Genomic DNA, 18,785 nt, shown 5'->3' with positions numbered 1-18,785 from the left:
CCGGTGTGAGTTTTAAGCCACCGGGTCCGGGACGCGAACCGCAGTCTACTACATGGGAGTCCAGCGACATAGCCATTACGCTAACTGCTGGTCCCTAGGATAGGCTTCTCTTGAGCAGCGCATTACCACTGCGCCACCGAGCTGGCCCTAGTCAGATTTTTGAGAAGATGTAAATGTTGTTCTAGTAAGAGGGACATCAGAAAGTTCGTGGAAAGATGGAATTACGGCTCCAATTTATTGCGATGCCAAAAGTTTGGAAATCCATGCTTACTTTTTTTCACAGTATACTTTTTCCATGAACTTTATGAAGACCCCTGGTCTATAGGGTGCATTCATGTGGTACTTTCCATCCGAATGTATCGCCTTTTCCGGTAATTGATAGCTGAGATGAGGCGCTGGCGAAGAGAAGATGTGTACCTTGCCCCCCTGTGGGATTCAAACTGCCTTTGCGCCTGCGGGCCGAACGCCTTTGCCAGCCAAGCAAGCTCCCTGTTTCTGGGCTTGTCGCTTTCACCTGCCCAGGAAAATCCAGGGAAGTTCGGGCTTAGTCTGAGTCAGAAGAGAACCAGAAAGAGGTAGAATAAAGAATCTCCTTTAAATTGGAGAACAACCATATACTAGATGATGAAGTACTTAATTTTATTTTTACATTATCTCAACTTCTCTTTTCGCCCTTCCTGAGGTGTGGCTACTTTAGTGTTTCTCACGTGATGGTGACATTGCTAATGCTGAACTTGCAGAAATACAAGTTGAATTTGGGGAAAAAAAAAAAAAAGAAATAATAGCCCAGCTGGCATGGTGATTAAGGCACCTCGAGCCCACATAGCTGAACGTGCAGTTTCAGCCTCGGATCTGTAGGCTTGGTAACATGCCAGGTGCATGTGTGTGCATGCCCCAAATCCCAGAAGGAGAAATGGAGGGGAAGGGAGTGGCATGGTGTGACCATCACCCCTGGGGAGGAGGGTGCTTTCTCCTTCTGTCTCTTTCTCTCTTTTTGGAGAGTGCATATCTCCCTCTGTCTGTCTGTCTGTCTCTCTCTTTTTGGAGAGTGCATATGCCCTCTAGCAAATTAAAAAGAGAGAGAGAAATTACCAATGCACTCATTGAATTATGAATTGTGTTTGGATGGTGATTTGAATAACTGCATTCTAAGAATCTATGAGACAAGGAAACTGAACTGGCCATGTCATGATTCTAGGCAATTACTTTAAATAATCATTTTAAAATATGATAATGGTATTGTGATTTATGTTTAGAAATACTCCTTATATTTTAGACATACTGAAATATATATAGATGAAATGCTATAATGTCTAAGGTTTTCTATAAAATTTAATCGTGCAGCCAACCTTGGCCTGCTGGTTGAGACAGCCAGCTTCCACATGGCCGACTTCTGTCCTGGACCTGATAGCTTAAGGCATGCATGCATGCCCAAGGTCTCCAAAGGAAGGCGAGACAGGATTGCAGAGTGACCATACCGTATGTGGGGGACACTTTCTCACTTTTCTTCTCTTTTTCTCTGTCTGCTGAATGCACACACTTTCTAATAAATTATTTATACATGCTTGGGGTGTTCTTTTTTTAGCAATATTATTTATTTATTAATTTATTATATTTTATTTTAATTTGACCAGAGCAAGACACACAGCAAGAGAGTGTGCGCGAAAAAGCAAGCCACCAGGTCTGGGATTCAAAATGTGTTTGGCCACAAGGGAGTGTCCAGCGCCTTAACCACCATGCCACCTGCTGGTCCCTGATGCTTGGGGTTTTCTATAAAATACTCAGTGCAAGGCTGCAGAGAAGGGCTGTGGGTGACACAGCTGTCATAGCCCATGTCTAGTTACTCTTATATTGAGCAAATTTAGTTTTTTGTTTGTTTGTTTTTTTGCTAATTTTTAAGATTTATTTATTTATTTATTTATTCATTTATTCCTTCATTATTTTTTTGATCAGCGAGAGACACAGAGAGAGAGAGGAAAGTGAGAAAGCAAGCCATCAGGTCCAGGACTTGAACCATGGTCAGCCAAGTGGGAATGTCCAGTGCCTTAACCTCCATGCCGCCTGCTGGTCCCGCTAATTTAGTCTTGTAATTAACTAAGAATCCCAGCCATCGGGATCAGTTACCTCAGTTCACCTTCACAACTCTTTAAGGAAGACGAGCAAACTGTAAGAGATGAGTGTCTATAAGTACCTACCTCCGCGGTAAACTTGGATTTCTGTTTTTATCTTGTTGAGAATGTCTAATTCCTTAACTACTACAGAACGTGAGCCTTAGGTTAATCTTATTTCAGTATGATACCGTCATTTTGAAACTACTGCCAAAGAAAATAAATGAACGGGGCCTTTTGTTTATTTACAGCTTGGACGACTTTCATAACTGCATTTCAAAGGCAATGAATTCCCGAGAAACTGATCGCCTCATCAATTCTGTGAGTTATTAGAATGTGTTGTGTGTTATCTGGGTGGTTTCCTAAATTTGGGACTTACCATTTCCTGATTAATAATCATTATTGTCTGGCTTCATAAATCTTATTTATATTGTGTTCTTTCTTTAAAAAATTAATTCTTTTAAAAATTTCTAGGGAATATGTGTACTTGCTAGAGAGAGACAGAGAGGGAGGGGAGGTAGAAAACACCCCCGAATGAGGCACAGTCTTTCTGCAATCCCTTCTCCCTTTTCTCCAGCTGCTCAGGATTTGGGGCACGTATGCACACATGCCTGGCCTATTTCTTAAGCTGCTAGGGCCCAGACTTGAACTGTGTGATTTAGCGTCTCTTAACCATCAGGCCATAGGACCAGCCCAGGCCCATGTTCTCAGTCTCGAGCAGCTTTCTCCTCAGCTCCTGCGAAGGGCGCCCTCCCTCCCCTTTCTTCAGGAGGGTTGGAACTCAGGGCTGCATCGAGATGTGGATACATTTTCATTCTGCGGGCAGCGTTGTTGCATCAATCCAATTAAATAGTGTCCAGATTAACAGGAAGAGTAAGAGACCTCATTATTAAATCCATAAGTGCAAGGCCTCCAGGTGGCATGGTGATTAAGGGCGCTGGACTCCCACATGGCTAACCGTGGTTCGAGTCCTGGACCTGGCGGCTTGTTTTCTCACTGTCCCTCTCTCTCTCGCTTTCTCAATCTGTCCCTCGCTGGTCAAATTAAAAATAAATAAAGTTAAATAAACTAATTCTTTTAAAGTCTATAAGTGCTGGTAGCCCCCGGTGAGGATTATATTGGTGAATTTGTGTGTGTAAACTCAGTCTCACGTGTGGACGCATTTGCTTCTAGGCTTGTCCTCAGTGCCCTTAGCAGTCGGTTCTGTGTGTCACTTATCACCCTGGCCACCAGAAGCTCAACCAAAGGTCCAGAAAGCAAGTTAGGTGCAAAAACAAACCTCTAGACAGGATCTTTACAAAGGCAAATTAAAGTATCTTTCACAAAAGCTCCCTCCATCTGTTCATTTCTTCCCTAAGAAAATGAAAAAGGCAGTATTCTTCGCATGATAAACTGTCGACGCTTTCTCCCTGTTTCTGAAGGAGCTAGGATCTCCAAGCAGGGCAGACCCCCTCGGTGGAGAAACCCGCCCAGAACCCTGGCGGCCGGCTGCTTCACCGCATCGCCTGCGCTGCGTGGACACCTTCAGGGGGTATGTGGGGCTCTTGTTGCACAGTGGGCTCAGGGGGTCGGAGGATTCTGTAATCACACATCGACACACTTTAATCTTTGGGTGCTTTACAGATCTTCAACTTTCTAGGCTAGCCAGAATTTTTGGATGTGAAAATAAAGCCAGCGGCCTCTTTTACGTGAAGGCTGTTGTGATAGCCGGTGTGTTGGTAGACAGGGGTGGGTCAAGGCCAGGCTGGCTCCTCCTAGCTCGGGCAGTCGGCTGAGTGAAGGCATTCGCTGTAGCAGGGGCCGACGGTGGAACTAGAGACTGCATCCCACATCCAGTCAGTAGCTTGACAACTTAGAAGATGTGCCAGTCTAGAAATGAAACTCCAGCTTTGCCAGAGTGAGTACTTATCTTCCACTGCCGGCAAAACTGCGTGCCTATCTGGCCCCTTCTGTAGCCAGTCTGTTGGCGTGCAGTAAATCGTTCGAATTTTTAGCTCTGGTAGGAGAATAAAGGATGTGGACAAACTCTGAAAATAAAGTTTAAAATTGTATAGCTAAAAACAAATATGCAGGTATCTGGTCTTCTACTTCTATTGACCAAGGCCTTTCTTTTAAAAAAGAATTTTAAATTTTATTTATTATTATTGTTGTTAATTCACCAGAGAGAGATGAGAGAGAGAGAAAGCTGCCAGGTATGGGACTCAAACCATGGTCAGCTATGTGGGAGTTAAGCGCCCTAACCGCTACACCAAGGCCTTCTGAACTCCGGTGATAACCTTATAAATCTATCTCAACTTCATCAGGGCACTGAGTGCTCCTGATAGGTGTGTTTATTTATTTATTTTTGAGAGGTTGTTGCTATAGGGCGCATGCGCTCACCAGAGAGACAGAAAGTGAGAAATGACCCTGTAGGAAGGACGGCCACACCCAATCCCTTCTCCTCCATTCTCCTCTCTGGATCTTGGGCACGTATGCACACGCACCCAGCGTGAGTTTAAGCCACCGGGTCCTGGACTCGAACCGTGGTCAACTACATGGGAGTCCAGCGACATGGCCATTACACCAACTGCTGGTCCCAGTTCCTGATAGGTGCATTTGAAGTTGGGTAAACAGTAACAATAATAATCAACATTGCTAATAAGTTTTGAATTCTCATTATTTGTAGTCAGTGATTTCACTTTTTTTCTTTTTTTTTTTAAGGTTTTTGCTATATGGTATGTGGGCTCACCAGAGAGACAGACAGAGAGAGGGAAAGGACGACCATGCCACAATCCCTTCTCCTCCATTCTCCTCTTGGGACCTTGGGTATATGCACACACATGCCTGTTGTGATTTTTAAGCCACCAGGTTTAGGACTTGAACTGTTGGCCATGTGGGAGTCCAACACTCGCCACCTGTTGGCCCTCACTTGTCTTTTTTTTTTTTTTCCTTTTATTTTTGCGGGGGAGAGGTTTTTGCTATAGGGCGCTTGCGCTCGCCAGACAGACAGAGACAGAGAGACAGAAAGCGAGAAATCACCCCCCTAGGGGGGATGGGCACGCACACACACGTGCCCGGCATGAGTTTAAGCCACCGGGTCTGGGACGTGAACCGCAGTCGACTACGTGGGAGTCCAGTGACATAGCCATTACTCTAACTGCTGGTCCCGGCCCTCACTTGTCTTAATGTTTTAGAGCTCTCAACAGTCCTGAGTAGCACGTATGATCCGTACACTTTCACTATTTTCCTACGCCGTGTAGGTTCAGTACGCCTGCGTCACAGAGGACGTTGAGCTAACGCTGAGTCACTTACCCAGTGTCACTCGGGCGCTCTCCAGGAAAGCTGGGATTTGATCCCAGGCAGTCAGGTTACAGGGTCCTCTCAAATCACCCCGTTAACAGATTGAAGTCTTTGAGCTCAGCGTCTGCACACTTGGCATCAAACAGAAGCTCGTTCTGAGTCTACTGCATTATCTTCCGCATTCCTCTGGGCTTCTTGGATTCCCATTGCCACTGTGGAGGCCGACACAGGCTGACAGGAACTTGCATTTCCTCGGTGCCTAAACTGTGCCAGGCGCTGGCCAGGTGTGACAGTATACCGGATCTCCTTAATAGTCACCCGTGGTAAGGGATTCCTCTCCTTTACAGATGACCACCCTGAGTTACCAAGCGACCCAGGACTTGAACCCCCCAGCTTTCTGACTCTAGTGACTGTGTGCCTTCTACTCCACTTCTTTAACCTGAGACATCTAAGGCATGAGCTCAAAACTGAGTTATTAGACATGTTTTGCTCTATTTTCAAGTTGGGTAGTGCAGAATAAATTTTTCTTAAGACATCATGTGGGGACCAGCAGTTGGCGTAATGGCTATGTCGCTGGACCCCCATGTAGTCTACTGCAGTTTGAATCCCGGACCTGATGGCTAAAACTCACACCAGGCATGTGTGCGTGTGTGCCCAAGATCCTGAGAGGAGAATGGAGGAGAAGGGATTGCAGCGTGAACATCCCCCCTGGGGGGTGATTTCTCGCTTTCTGTCTCTTTGTCTCTGTCTTTCTGGTAAGCATGTATGCTCTGGCAAAAACCTCTTAAAAAGGACCAGCAGTTAGCGTAATGGCTGTGTTGCTGGACTCCCATGTAGCCGACTGGTTCTAGTCCCCGACCCAGTGGCTAAAACTCACGCCGGGCATGTGTGCGTGCGTGCCCTCTCCCGAGAGAATGGAGGAGAAGGGATTGCGGCGTGGCCATCCCCCCCTGGGGGGTGATTTCTCGCTTTCTGTCTCTCTCTGTCTCTTTCTGGTGAGCGCACATGCCCTATAGCAAAAACCTCTCCAAAAAAAAAAGAGAAACTAAAGCAAAAGACGACATGTGGAAATGTTGGCCACAGAAAAACTTGTGTGTGGTCCTAGTTATAATGATTAGAAAATAAGTTTCTAGCTCTCTCCATCTCACCTTGTGTTACAAACTGCCCAGTAGAATTGTGTTACCGCATCAGTGTACCTCGTGAGTGTAAATGTATGTCTCAAAGTTGGCGTTCCTTCTCACACTGCAAACCCTGCACATGTTGCCTTCTTTGACTTACAGGATAGCACTCATCCTCATGGTCTTCGTTAATTATGGAGGAGGAAAATATTGGTACTTCAAACACGCGAGTTGGAATGGTAAGATCTTCCCTAAAGCCAGCATTGCGTATGTAGGTTGGTCCACTCAGGGAACTGCAGGGCAGAGAATCCCTCTGCATTCGCCCAAGGAGCTCCAGAGATGAGTCCATAACGGCTTCTTCTGAGCCACTGAGCTCCTGTCCCTGTAAAATAAATACCCTTTAGATTACTCTTTTTAAAAAAAAATTATTATTTTATTATACTTTATTTTTCATTTATTTATTTTAATTTGACCAGAGAGAGAAGGGGGCAGAGTGAGAAAGCAAGCTGCCAGGTTTGGGACTTGAACCCAGTCAGCCATGTGATAGTTCAGTGCCCTTAACCATCATGCCTCCTGCTGCCCCCCACCCCCTTTAGATTATTCTTTGACCCCCATAGTTTGGTTCTTCCTTTGCATGCTGTGGACCCAGAATGCTTCACTGTAGTGACACAAGGGCTCTAAAGGTTACCCTGGGGACCTTCAGACCATGTGGAAAATGTTAAGAATTTGGCAGTAAATAATCATTGTCATTGTAGATTTTCCTTTTATCACAGCCACTGCATTTGTGGAGGTTCTGCCTTCTAAGACTTACTGTACTTCTCATGTACCAGTGAACTGGGTTCAGTCTGAGTGATGCTGAATAACAACTATAAATCTGACTTGGTGGTTGGCTTAGGAATGGATTTTGAGGGACCAGCAGATGGCATAATGGTTACATCACTAGACTCCCATGCAGCCGCTCGTGGTTAGAGTCTCAGACCCAGAGGCTTGAAACTCACACTGGGTGCATGTGTGTGTGTGCTCAAAATCCCAAGAGGAGACTGGAGGAGAAGGGGTTGCAGCATGGCCATCCCCTATGGGGAGTGATTTCTTGCTTTCTGTCTCTCTATCTCTCCAGCGAGCACACATGCCCTATAGCAAAAGTCTCTTTAAAAAAAAAAAAAAGAATTTTGAAAAAAAACCACTTAAAGATGACAGACTTGTCTACATACTTCTGGTTCGCTTTTCCCATATGTAGTTACATTTGTAGGAAATGGCACGTGTTTGGTGGCAGGGTCTCAAGGACGTGTTTTTATGTGTAACCGCTGTCTTTAGTTTACTCTGTATCCGTATGTGTAAGTCCATCCTAGATTTAGGCAGCCGTCCTATTCCAGAGTCCCTTTTCTTACTGTTTGTCCCTGTGTCACTCTGCAGGACTGACGGTGGCCGACCTGGTGTTCCCGTGGTGAGTTGGCAGCCCACCATCATCTCCAGCATAGATTGTCTTGTTTTTCTAATGACATTGGAGCTTTGCTCTGAGCCCGGCCTTGTGTTCTGGAGCACAGGCCTGTATTCTGCTGCTCCTGAGTCCTTCCGAAAGCTGAATGACTGGGTGTTTGTTTTTCCTTTTGCTTACTGGAGACAGCCAAAGATAAGAGCTGATAGGAAAGTGAGAAGGCACTTCCCACGAGGGATGACCATGCCACAATCTCTTCTTCATGTTCCCCTTAGGATTTTGGGCATGCATACACACATGTCTGGCATGTTTTCCAAGCTGCCAGGTCTAAGACTCAAACCATGCAGTTGCCCTGTGGGATTCAGCTGCCTTGAAGTCCGTACCACCTGCTGGCCCCTGGGTGTTTCTTAAACTTGGCATAAGCTTACACATTGTTTATAAAAGGGAAATGATTTTTTTTTTTTTGGAGAGGTTTTATTGTTATAGGGTGTGTGCTCTCACAAGAAAGAGAGAGACAGAAAGCGAGAAATCACCCCCCAGCAGGGATGGCCACACCATAATCCCTTCTCTTCCATTCTTCTCTTGGGATCTTGGGCACGCACACACATGTGCCTGGTGTGAGTTTAAGCCACTGGGTCCAGGACTCGAACCACAGTCCGCTACATGGGAGTCCAGCGACGTAGCCATTGTGCTATCTGCTGATTCCATAAGAGGTGAATGGTTTTGAATAGAGCAGGTATGTGTGGATACCAGAGACTGTAAGGGAGGGGAGTGGATGGTCCAGAGTGGGTGGGAAGGGTAGCTGTGAGCTGAAAAGCAGAGACACAGTTAACAGGAAAAAAAATTGCAAAGTTCTCTGTTGAAAAAATTGTACACATATTATATCCATCATGATGGGGACTGTATGTAAAATTAATCCAAAAAAAAAAAAGATGAGTGATTTCATAGGGAGACATGCTATAGCAGATCTTGAAACCTTGTAAGAAGTCATAAATTCTGAATATGTAGTGAAGTTCCACTAATTCTGAACGTAAGTATAACATTGTGCCTCCCAGAAGAAATACAGTGTATTGGTATTGATGAATATGGATGAATATGTAGCAGGGTAATTTAATAATAAATTAAAATTTAAAGTTAACAGTAGAGTAGCCAAATTCTGTCTCTGATCATCCCTGGTCGCCTATTCTTGTCGAGGGATACTTCCTGTATGATGTGGAATTTGTATCTTTGCTATGATACTTGGGGCAATGCCATGCCATCATTAGGGGCCAGTCCCAACCATCGTTTTATGCCTTTGGTCCTTTGGCTTTCATCATTAATTTCATTATTTTATTGCTGGATGCATACACTTATCAGAGAAAGAAAAGATTTCAGCAGGCTGGTCCCCTGACCCCGGCAATGCCACAGTCCCCTCTCCCCCTGTCATGCATCCCGTCAGGATTTGGGTCATGCACGCATGTATTCTTGGAATGTTTTCCAAGCTACCAGGGTCAGGATTCGAAATGTGGTCAGCCATGTGGGATCTGGTCCCTTAACTACGGTGCTACAGAGCTGGCCCAATCACTAATGTAAACTATGGTTTTGGAGGGAAATCCCTTTATTCATTCATTCATTTACTGACTTACTTACTTTTTTAACTTGAACAGAGAGGGGCAGAGTAAGATAGAAAGAGAGAGAAAGTGAGAAAGCAAGCTGCCAGGTCCGGGACTAGAACTGCAGTCGGCCGTGTGGAAGTCCAGTGCCCTTAACCACCATGCCACTTACTGGCCCCACCTTTTTTAGAGACAGATTTGGGTTGGGAGGAGTTTTACATGCCTGAAGATCTGTTAATTATGTATGTTCTCTGTGAGGTTCCCTGTAGATAGAGTTCTCTAAAGAGAACATTACTGATCACAGAGACTTTTTTGTTTTTGAGAGAGATTTTTTGCTATAGGGTGTGTGTGCTCACAGAGAGACAGAGACAGAAAAACAGAAAGCAAGAAATCACTTCCTGCCCCTCCCAGGGGGATGGCCCCACCACAGTCCCTTCTACAGTCTCCTCTCGGGATCTTGGGCATACACACGCACACGACTGGCATGAGTTTTGTCACCAGGTCCAGAACTTGAACTGTGGTGAACTACGTGGAGTCCGGTGATGTCACCATTACACCATCTGCTGGTCCCCCAAAGGGGCTTTTATCTGATTAGGTTGACCCTGAGAAAGGATATCAGGGGACATCAAGGGATTAGTAAGAACACTCTCTCCTCTCTGTAACCCCAGCCAAATGACTAGAGAAGTCGTATTCCAGCTTTTCCCAGAGCTACTTGAGCATGGTGAAAGAAAGGGAAGGAAAAGTGTGTGGGACCCAGACCCAGTGCAGAGAAAAAGATGAAGCTTTCAGTTTCTTTTGGGAGTGGGAGTGAATCCAGAAGTGATTGAAATGTTTTGTTTGTTTCTCAAGAACTTGGAGGGCTTGCTAGGGAATGTCTGGTTATTAGGGTTGTGGCATTTTCATTATTGTTTCTCTCTGATAACTGAATGAGAGGGTTGTCCTTGGGAATTCAATGTACTATGCTAGGGCCTGAAGATGCACTGTCAAAACCTCACAGCCCAAAACAAGTCTGTTTTAATCTCTTTGTTATAGCCCAATGTTCTTTTATTTTAAATAATTATTCATTTAATTCCATTTATTATTATTATTATTATTATTTTCAATTTGACCAGAGAGAGAAAGGGAAAGCAAGAAAGCAAGCCTCCAGGTCCAGGACTCTAACCACAGATGGCCACATGGGAATCCAATGCCTTTAACCTCCATGCCACTTTCCGGCTCCCCAGTGTTTTTTCAATCATTGTCCACTTGAAACAAACCATGTGTTCTTTCTTGTAGAATGTTAAGAAAAAAAAAAAATACTGAAGTGTTACAGGGCCAAAGAAAACCAAAATGGAAACTGGTCTATTAATAGCTGAGTTTTGTTTTGTTTTGTTTTAGGTTTGTATTTATTATGGGGTCTTCAATTTTTCTGTCAATGACATCTATGCTGCAGCGGGGATGTTCAAAATTCAGATTGCTCGGGAAAATTGCGTGGAGGAGTTTCCTGTTAATCTGTATAGGGATTGTCATCGTGAACCCCAATTATTGCCTTGGTCCTTGTGAGTATTATTTTCCTACCGTTATTGTAATTCAGATTGAAATTCGGAACTACATTCTTTTCAGTGATAGCATGTCATGTGTATGAGAGGACGGGGGAAGAGAGGAGTACTCCTGTCAGGGTCTGGTCATGCCATGATGCCCTGTCTCTAGTTCTCCTCAGGATTTTGTGTACCACCACTTGAGCCTGGTGTGTTTTTAAGCCAACCTGGGGATCTGAACCCATGGTCGGCCATATGGTTTCCAGTACAGGGCATTTGTATTAGCACTGTGCTAGAGCCACTGGGCCAAAATCTGCATGTTATAATTTGAACAAAAGCTTCTTCTATCTCACAGACCTGCAAAATAGAACAGTTCCTGGAAAAATATAGGCAATGTCATTAGTATTATTATTATATTTTGGAATTTTAATCTGGGACGGTGCCTTTTAAGACTGCACAGACCCCTCTGTACACGGGAAAGTCTGAGGCCAGGGGAGATGGCAGTGTGTTCTCTGGATCATCTAAGTGTAGTGAGAGGCAGAGAAGGGACCGGACAAGGCCACCTTGTTCTCAGACCCTGCCCTCCTGCCTTTTTGATTTCAGTGAATTTCAAGATTATATGTGTTCTAGTCTGTTCTGTTGCTAATAGAAGAATTACTTGAGTCTTGGTAATTGACAAAGATAGAGGTCTATGCAGCTCACGGGTTGGAGGCGTGGGGGCCAGGGGCTGCATCATCATTGGGTTTGTTGAGGGTTACATCCCTCCAGTGATAACCGTCAGGCAGGGAGAGTCAGCCAGTGGGTAGTGCTGAGTTTGCAAGTTCCTGGTGGACACGAGGGTTGACTAAATTTCCAATAGGAAAGGGCCAGGAGGTGAACGTCGGAGCCAAGCCTGATCCTTGATCCTCACCCCTGAGAAGGAGGCCTTCTGTTCTTATCCCCGTGTCCTAACCGGCCAGCTCCCTGCTTTGAGTCTGAGTCATGTTCCTGACTGTCAATGGGGCTGGCCTTTTGTGGGGACTTGGCATTGTGCCATGTCTCCTGACTGCATGTATTGCTTTCTTGAAGAACTTAATAAAGACTGGCTTAGATGTCATATAGGCATGTCCTCCCCTGGAGATGAGAGGAGAAATGCTGACTAACCCGTTCTGGCTGGTATCTTTCGCAGTGTCTTGGGATAAGGTGCGGATTCCTGGCGTGCTGCAGCGGTTGGGAGTGACGTTCTTTGTGGTTGCTGTGCTGGAGCTCCTCTTTGCTAAACCCGTACCTGAAAATTGTGCCTCGGTGAGAAACAGCGTTTCTAAAAACAGGGGTAAGAGGCCAACAGGTGGCATGGGGGTTAAGGCAGCTGGATCCCTCCCATGGCCACCTGTGTGGTTCAAGTCCTGGACCTGGCAACTTGAAAATCACAACAGGCATGTGTGTGCCTGGCCAAAATCCTCAGAGGACACTGGAGGAGAAGGGATTGTGACATGGTCATCCCTTTTTCGGGGGTGATTTCTCACATTCCCTCTCTCTGTCTTTCTCTTTCTCTAGCAAGTGGAGGCGCCCTATTGTAAACTAAAAAGAGGACTAAGAAAGTCATTATATGGTCTTTAGAACGTCTTTTAGTTCCAAGTATAGTACTGTTCTTTTTATTAAGTCTATTTTTAAAATTCGTAATAACCTATATATTCATTTACCTGTATATGTGCATGAAAGAGAGAGAGAGAGACACTCTTGAAAGGGTGTCATCGTGCCATGAGCCCTTTCCCCCAGCCCTCCAGCTCCCTAGGATCCTGCACACATGCCTGGCTCATTTTCAGGGCAACCTACGACCTGAACCCATGAATGACCCTGTGGTTTCCAGCCTGGCAGGGCCTTCTGAGAAGAATGTCTCATCTCTTTTGTGATCCCTTCCTATCTTACTGTAAATTGCTGAACTGAATTTATCTGGGTGAGAGTTGTTATTTCCCCAGTAGAGGTAAACATGTAGGCAGAAATAGTCAAAATTCGTTTATTTGGAAGTTCTGCTTAACAATAAACTTTTGGGGTGTTGGAAAAGTCTTGATGCATTTTTGCATTAAAAAAAACCAGAAAAGTATGTCATGACTTTTCCAACCACTCGATAATAAAGCTGCTTTCTCGCTTCTGCCAAGGCGTGTACCTGGCAAGTCCATCGCTGAGTCCCCAAGGCTCGGGGTTCTTCCTGTAACGACTGCTGAGTACAGCTGTCTGGCGCGTGTTGTAGTCACTCTCGCTTTTCCTCCCCTGGCCTCACTGTCAGTATCTCAGGTTCTCTGGCTGTCAGTCTCCTTGAGGTGAAGTAGAGATCAGTGAGTGTGGGACCAGGCTGGCCATGTCTGTCAAAACAGTCGGTTCCAGCTCTCCTGCACCTGAGGGCCTGCAAGGCTCATCCAGGGCCTTCACAGCTGGGCCAGGGTCTGGCAGGACAGTAAGAATGGAGGGGAATTTGGCCTTGTTAGCACTGCACCACGGAGCCGGCCCTGCACAAGTTCTTGTGTGAACGTACGTTTTCAACTCTTTTCAGTCTAGGAGTAGAACTGTCTGTTGATTTTTATTTTTAGAATTATTTTTATTTAGTTTTGTTTATTGTTATTATTATTGTTGTTGTTTTTAACTTGACCAGAAAAAGAGGGAAAGTGAGAAAGCAAGCCATCGGGTCTGGAACTTGAACTGCAGTCAGCCATGTGGGAATCCAGCACCTTAACCGCCACGCCACCTGCTGGTCCCACAGCATCAAATTGTTTTAAGGTATAAAATTATTTGCAATTCCCAGAGCGAATACTAAAAAGTAAATAAATGAAAATAAAGTAAATAAATTGATAGCTAGAAATAAGAGCATTAAAGTGGTACATGAAAAAATGTTTGCTTAATATAAAAGAAGGCAGTAATAGAAGAACAGAGGTATAAAAAGACATAAGACATATTAAAAGATAAAGAGCAGACATAAGTTCTACCTTACAAGTAATTACATTAAATGTAAACTAATTGAGCATTTCGTTTGAAAGGTAGAAATTAGCTCACTGGATTTTTTAAGAGATTCAACAATATGCTAGCTATAAGAGATACACTTTAGATGCAAAGACACAAAGAGGTTGAAGGTAAAAGGAAGGAAAAAATACACTCTGGGGACCAGTGGATGGCGTAATGGTTATGTCGCTGGACTCAGACGTAGCTGACCACGGTTCGATTCCTGAACCCGGTGGCTTGAAACTCACACCAGATGCATGTGCGTGCATGCCCAAGATGCCAAGAGGAGAATGGAGAAGGGATCGTGGCATGCTCAGCCCCCCAGGGGCGGGTGATTTCTCACTTTCTGTCTCTCTGTCTCTCCAGCAGCCACACGCACTCTATAGCAAAAATCTCTCTTAAAAAAAAAAATCACTCTCTTAACAGCACTCAAAGAGTGCTAGAGTGACTACACTAGTATCAGCCAAAACAGACTTTAAGCCAAAAAATTACAAGGGACACTTTATGATTAATAAAAGGGGGGGAGTCAATCCATCAGAAAGACATAGCAATTATAAAGGTATATTCATCTACCTAAGAGGTCCCCAAAATACATGAAGCCAAAGCTTGCAGAACTAAAGGAAGAAGCAGAATTCAAGTTGTGATTAGAGAGATTAATACTTCCACTTTCAGTAACAGATAAAAGAAGCAGTAGATGGACAAGGAAAGAGAAGACTTGAACGTCTACCACCACCCGACAGCCACCAGATACACATTCTTCTCAAGGAGCCACATTCCAGAATAGACCCTGCAATAGGCCATCAAACAAGCCTCAATAGATTTTAAAGAAGATTACACACTCGCAGAAAATTTTAAAGTAACACCAAATAACCAATAAGTTAAAAAAAAATTAGAAAATTCTTGAGATGAATGGAAACAATTTAACCAGTAAGTTAAATGGAAAAAAATGGCAGTAATTAGAAAATACTTGAGATAAAAAAAACAACATACCAAAACACAGCTTAAGCAGTGCTAGAAAGAAATTTATAACTATAAATGTCTATATTTAAAAAAGAGGGCCAGCTTATAGCCTTCTGGTTAAAGCAGCTGGATTCCACAAGGATGACTGCACAGTTCAAGTCCCAGATCTGGCAGCTTGAGAAATATACCAAGCGCGTGTGCGTGTAGGCCCCAAATCCCAGAAGGATGGAGAAATGGAGGGGAGGGGCCTGCAGGGTAGCCATGTCCGTGATGGGTATTTTCTCACTTTCCCTATTTCTCTTTCTCTCTGGTGAGTGCACACACCTTTTGACAAAATTTTGAAAAATAGAATGAAGCTCTCAATTAATAACACAAACTTTCACCTATGTAAAAGCTGCAAGACACAGAAAAGCCAAATACGATTCTATTTTTATGAAATTACCAAAAGACAGAAAGTACATTTGTGCTTGCCGAGGGCTGTGAGGAGGGGAAAATTAGAGTGCTCACTAATCAAACAGGGTTTTTACTTTGGGGGTGATGAAGCATTATGGAGTTATTATAGGTAGGGGTAATGGCTGCAAATCCCTGTATATACACTAAAACCACTGAACTGTATACTTTAAAAGGGCAATTTGTTTTTAAGAGGGATTTTTGCTATAGGGAACGTGCATTCACCAGAGAGACAGAGAGACAGAAAGCAAGAAATCACCCTCCAGGAGGGATGGTCATGCCACAGTCCCTTCTCCATTCTCCTCTCGGGATCTTGGGCACACATGCACACGCACCTGGCATGAGTTTTACACTGCCAGGTTCAGGACTTGAACCACAGTCGACTATGTGGGAGTCCAGCAACATAACCTTTATACTATCTGCTGGTCCCTAAAAGGGCATGTGAGTTATATAATAAAGCAGTTATTTAAAAAAGGATAACTAGTCAGTGAAAAATAAGAACACTGTAGTGTGGAGTAAACATATTTATAAATAACACGATGCAAGGACAAAGGCAAAAGGGGAAAGTAGAAGTATAGTATTTGGGGACCAGCAGGTGGCGCAGTGGTAAAGGTTCGAGCTCTGGACTAGGCAACCTGAAAATCATGCTGGGTGCCTGTGCGCACCAAGCCCAAGATCCTGAGAGGAGAAGGGAGGAGAAGGGATTCCAGCATGGCCATTCCTCCTGAGGCATGGCTTCTCACTTCTACTCTTCCCAGCAAATGCACACATCCTATGGCAAAAATCTTAAAAAAAAAAAAAAAAAAAAAAGTATATATGCAATTTTAAGTTTCTTAAAAGATACATGGAGTAGTACTTCGCTTGAAATTAGACTAAATTTTTTAAAGCACCTTACACACAGTGGGTATTTCACAAATATTCATCAGATGAAGATTTATCTGAGCTTATGAACAATCTTTAAGGCACAAAATATATACATGCCTTTTTAATCACATAAATATGTATGCACAAATATAAAATACACTTACCAAAACAGAATAAATGTGCAAACATCGATAAACAGGGGAAAAGTCAACAAGATCCTGAACAGTTAAGATCTGAAAAAAAAAAATTAATTATAAGTAAACTATAAAGTTGAAGATAAGATTCACCAGCTTTGTATTACAACACTCACTAAATTCTCTCATAGAAAGCATACGACGTAAACACAATGCCTTTTTTAATTTTGACATTTACTCAGTTTATTATTTCTTGCATATTACTGTTGGTATTTTAGATGGTAAGATAACAGAGTGGAGAGAGTATATAAATTTAACATGCTCGGGAGATCACCAGAAAATGATTACGCATAACTAGATACTTCGTTACTGCTGTAGGTAAAAAGGGTTCATGGATTTATGAGTCAGCTATAACAAAATTTCTTTTCTTAAGCAGCTAAGTCATGTGATTTATTACTGCGCCAAATCAAAGACACTATCGTTATGATTTTATAGATCACTAAGAAAGAAAAGAACACAACCACTTGCAACTACAGCACCATCGATTTTAAGATGAATCTTGAATTCTGAAATGTTGTAATACAAAAATATAACACCTCAGAGGTAATGAAATATAGTATCAAGTTTAACAAACTTGAGAGATACATAAACCCTTTCTTTTTTTTCATGTGCCATTACTTTTATTTTTAATGTCCAGAGTTTGTAAGACAAGGGCCAGAGCTTCCTTCCAGACACAAAAATTGTATACGTTCTCAACTGGCTGGTGAGGCCAACAGGGGTACTCCTTGTCTAATGCAGTTTCTGGAAAGACTTCAATCAGGTCTTCAATGGTCATCTGATCAAATGGAATTATGTTCTTCATCTTCTCCAGCTGTTTCGGATCGTCTTCAATCCTGGCCTTTGAGAGTGACACAAACTCAGCACTTCTCACGTCTTCCTTTATTCCGGTGTCCGCCTAGACAGTGTATTTACCCTCCAGCCCAGGAACCTTCAGGGCATTAAACTTCTTCTCGAAATCATCCACCAAATCTGCCTTGGCCACGATGGCCTTGGAGTATGCCCAGTCGATAGCAATCCTTCACTGACCCCCAGAAACATATAAACCCTTTTTAAAATAATGCATTTCTACTCTCGTGAATCCCCACAGTGAACTTAAGTTATTTTTATTATAATATTATTTACTAGGGAAATGATAACAAAATGTGTGAATAGTAAAATAAATTCAAGAGACTAAGGAAACAATCCATTTACTCTTAGAGTATGGATTTGGGGATAAGGTGTGGTGACCATGTTGCCAGCAGGTAAAGATATGCAAAACAGGGACCAGCAGATGGCATAATGGTTATGTTCCTGGACTCCCACGTAATCAACTGCTATTTGAGTCCCAGACCCAGCAGCTTAAACCTCATACTAGGTGCATCTGCGTGTGTGCCCAAAATCCCAAGAGAACGAAGGAGAAGAGGTGGCAGAGTGGTCATCCCTGTCCCTGTCTCTGTAGGGGTAATTTCTCATTTTCTCTGTTTCTCTCTGTCTCTCTGGTGAGTACATGTGCCCTATAGCAAAGATCTCTCTTAAGAAAAAAAAAAAAAAAAAGACATGCAAAACAAAGTGGAGAGGGGCCAACGGGTTACATGGTGGTTGGGGTGCTGGACTTTCACATGGCTGACTGCAGTTCAAGTCCTAGACCAGGCAGTTTGCTTTCTCACTTCCCTTCTGTCTTTCTCTGGTAAATTAAAAAACAGTGATAATAATAATACATTCAATTAAATAATTAAATAAAACAAAGTAGAGAAAATTGAAGAAGATCAGATGATCTATTTTCACCATCCTGAACTTTAAGGGAGAAGAGAATACACAGATTCTATAAATATTTTTTTAAAATAGTTTTCAAAAATACATTTAATTTGGGACCAGCAATTGGCTAATGGCTATGTCACTGAACCCCCATGTAGCCGACTGCAGTTCAAGTCCCAGACCCAGTGGCTTAAACTCATGCCAGGCGCATGTGCGTGTGTGCCCAAGATCCCGAGAGGAGAATGGAGCAGGAGGGATTGCAACGTGGCCATCCCCATGGGGGGTGATTTCTCGCTTTCTGTTTCTCTGTCCCTCTGTTTTTCTGGCAAGCGCATGCATCCTATAGCAAAAACCTCTCAAAAATAATACATTTAAAGGAACTAATCAGGCAACACTAATTCCTCATTAGGAATACATTTAATGACCAAAGGTAGTTATTTTGTCTGTATTTAGTGCATTAATCCACTGAACCTGTATATATTGGGTTGTCAGAAAAGTTGTGACATATTTTTTCTGTTTCTCTTTTTTTGTCTTTCTTTTTTTTTTTTTTTTTTTATGAGA

The 18,785-nt window shown here is 43.4% G+C and overlaps 1 protein-coding gene across 1 annotated transcript in view; it reads left to right on the top strand.

Annotated features, from left to right (window-relative positions):
- The window catches only part of HGSNAT (heparan-alpha-glucosaminide N-acetyltransferase), a gene marked incomplete at its 5' end in the record, with an annotated part of 44,506 nt that overhangs the window by 9,759 nt on the left and 15,962 nt on the right, over nucleotides 1-18,785 (top strand). Inside the window, 6 exon segments of the mRNA XM_014592741.2 lie at nucleotides 2,360-2,429; nucleotides 3,530-3,639; nucleotides 6,668-6,744; nucleotides 7,919-7,949; nucleotides 10,910-11,070; nucleotides 12,218-12,333. Of these exon segments, the coding sequence (XP_014448227.1) occupies nucleotides 2,360-2,429; nucleotides 3,530-3,639; nucleotides 6,668-6,744; nucleotides 7,919-7,949; nucleotides 10,910-11,070; nucleotides 12,218-12,333 (565 nt within the window).

The sequence above is a fragment of the Tupaia chinensis genome, unplaced genomic scaffold (genome assembly GCF_000334495.1).
Source record: "Tupaia chinensis unplaced genomic scaffold, TupChi_1.0 Scaffold000061_1, whole genome shotgun sequence".
Classification (NCBI taxonomy): Eukaryota; Metazoa; Chordata; class Mammalia; order Scandentia; family Tupaiidae; genus Tupaia; species Tupaia belangeri.
Note: the sequence above shows the minus strand (reverse complement) of the source record. Positions and strands in the feature narration are given on the sequence as shown.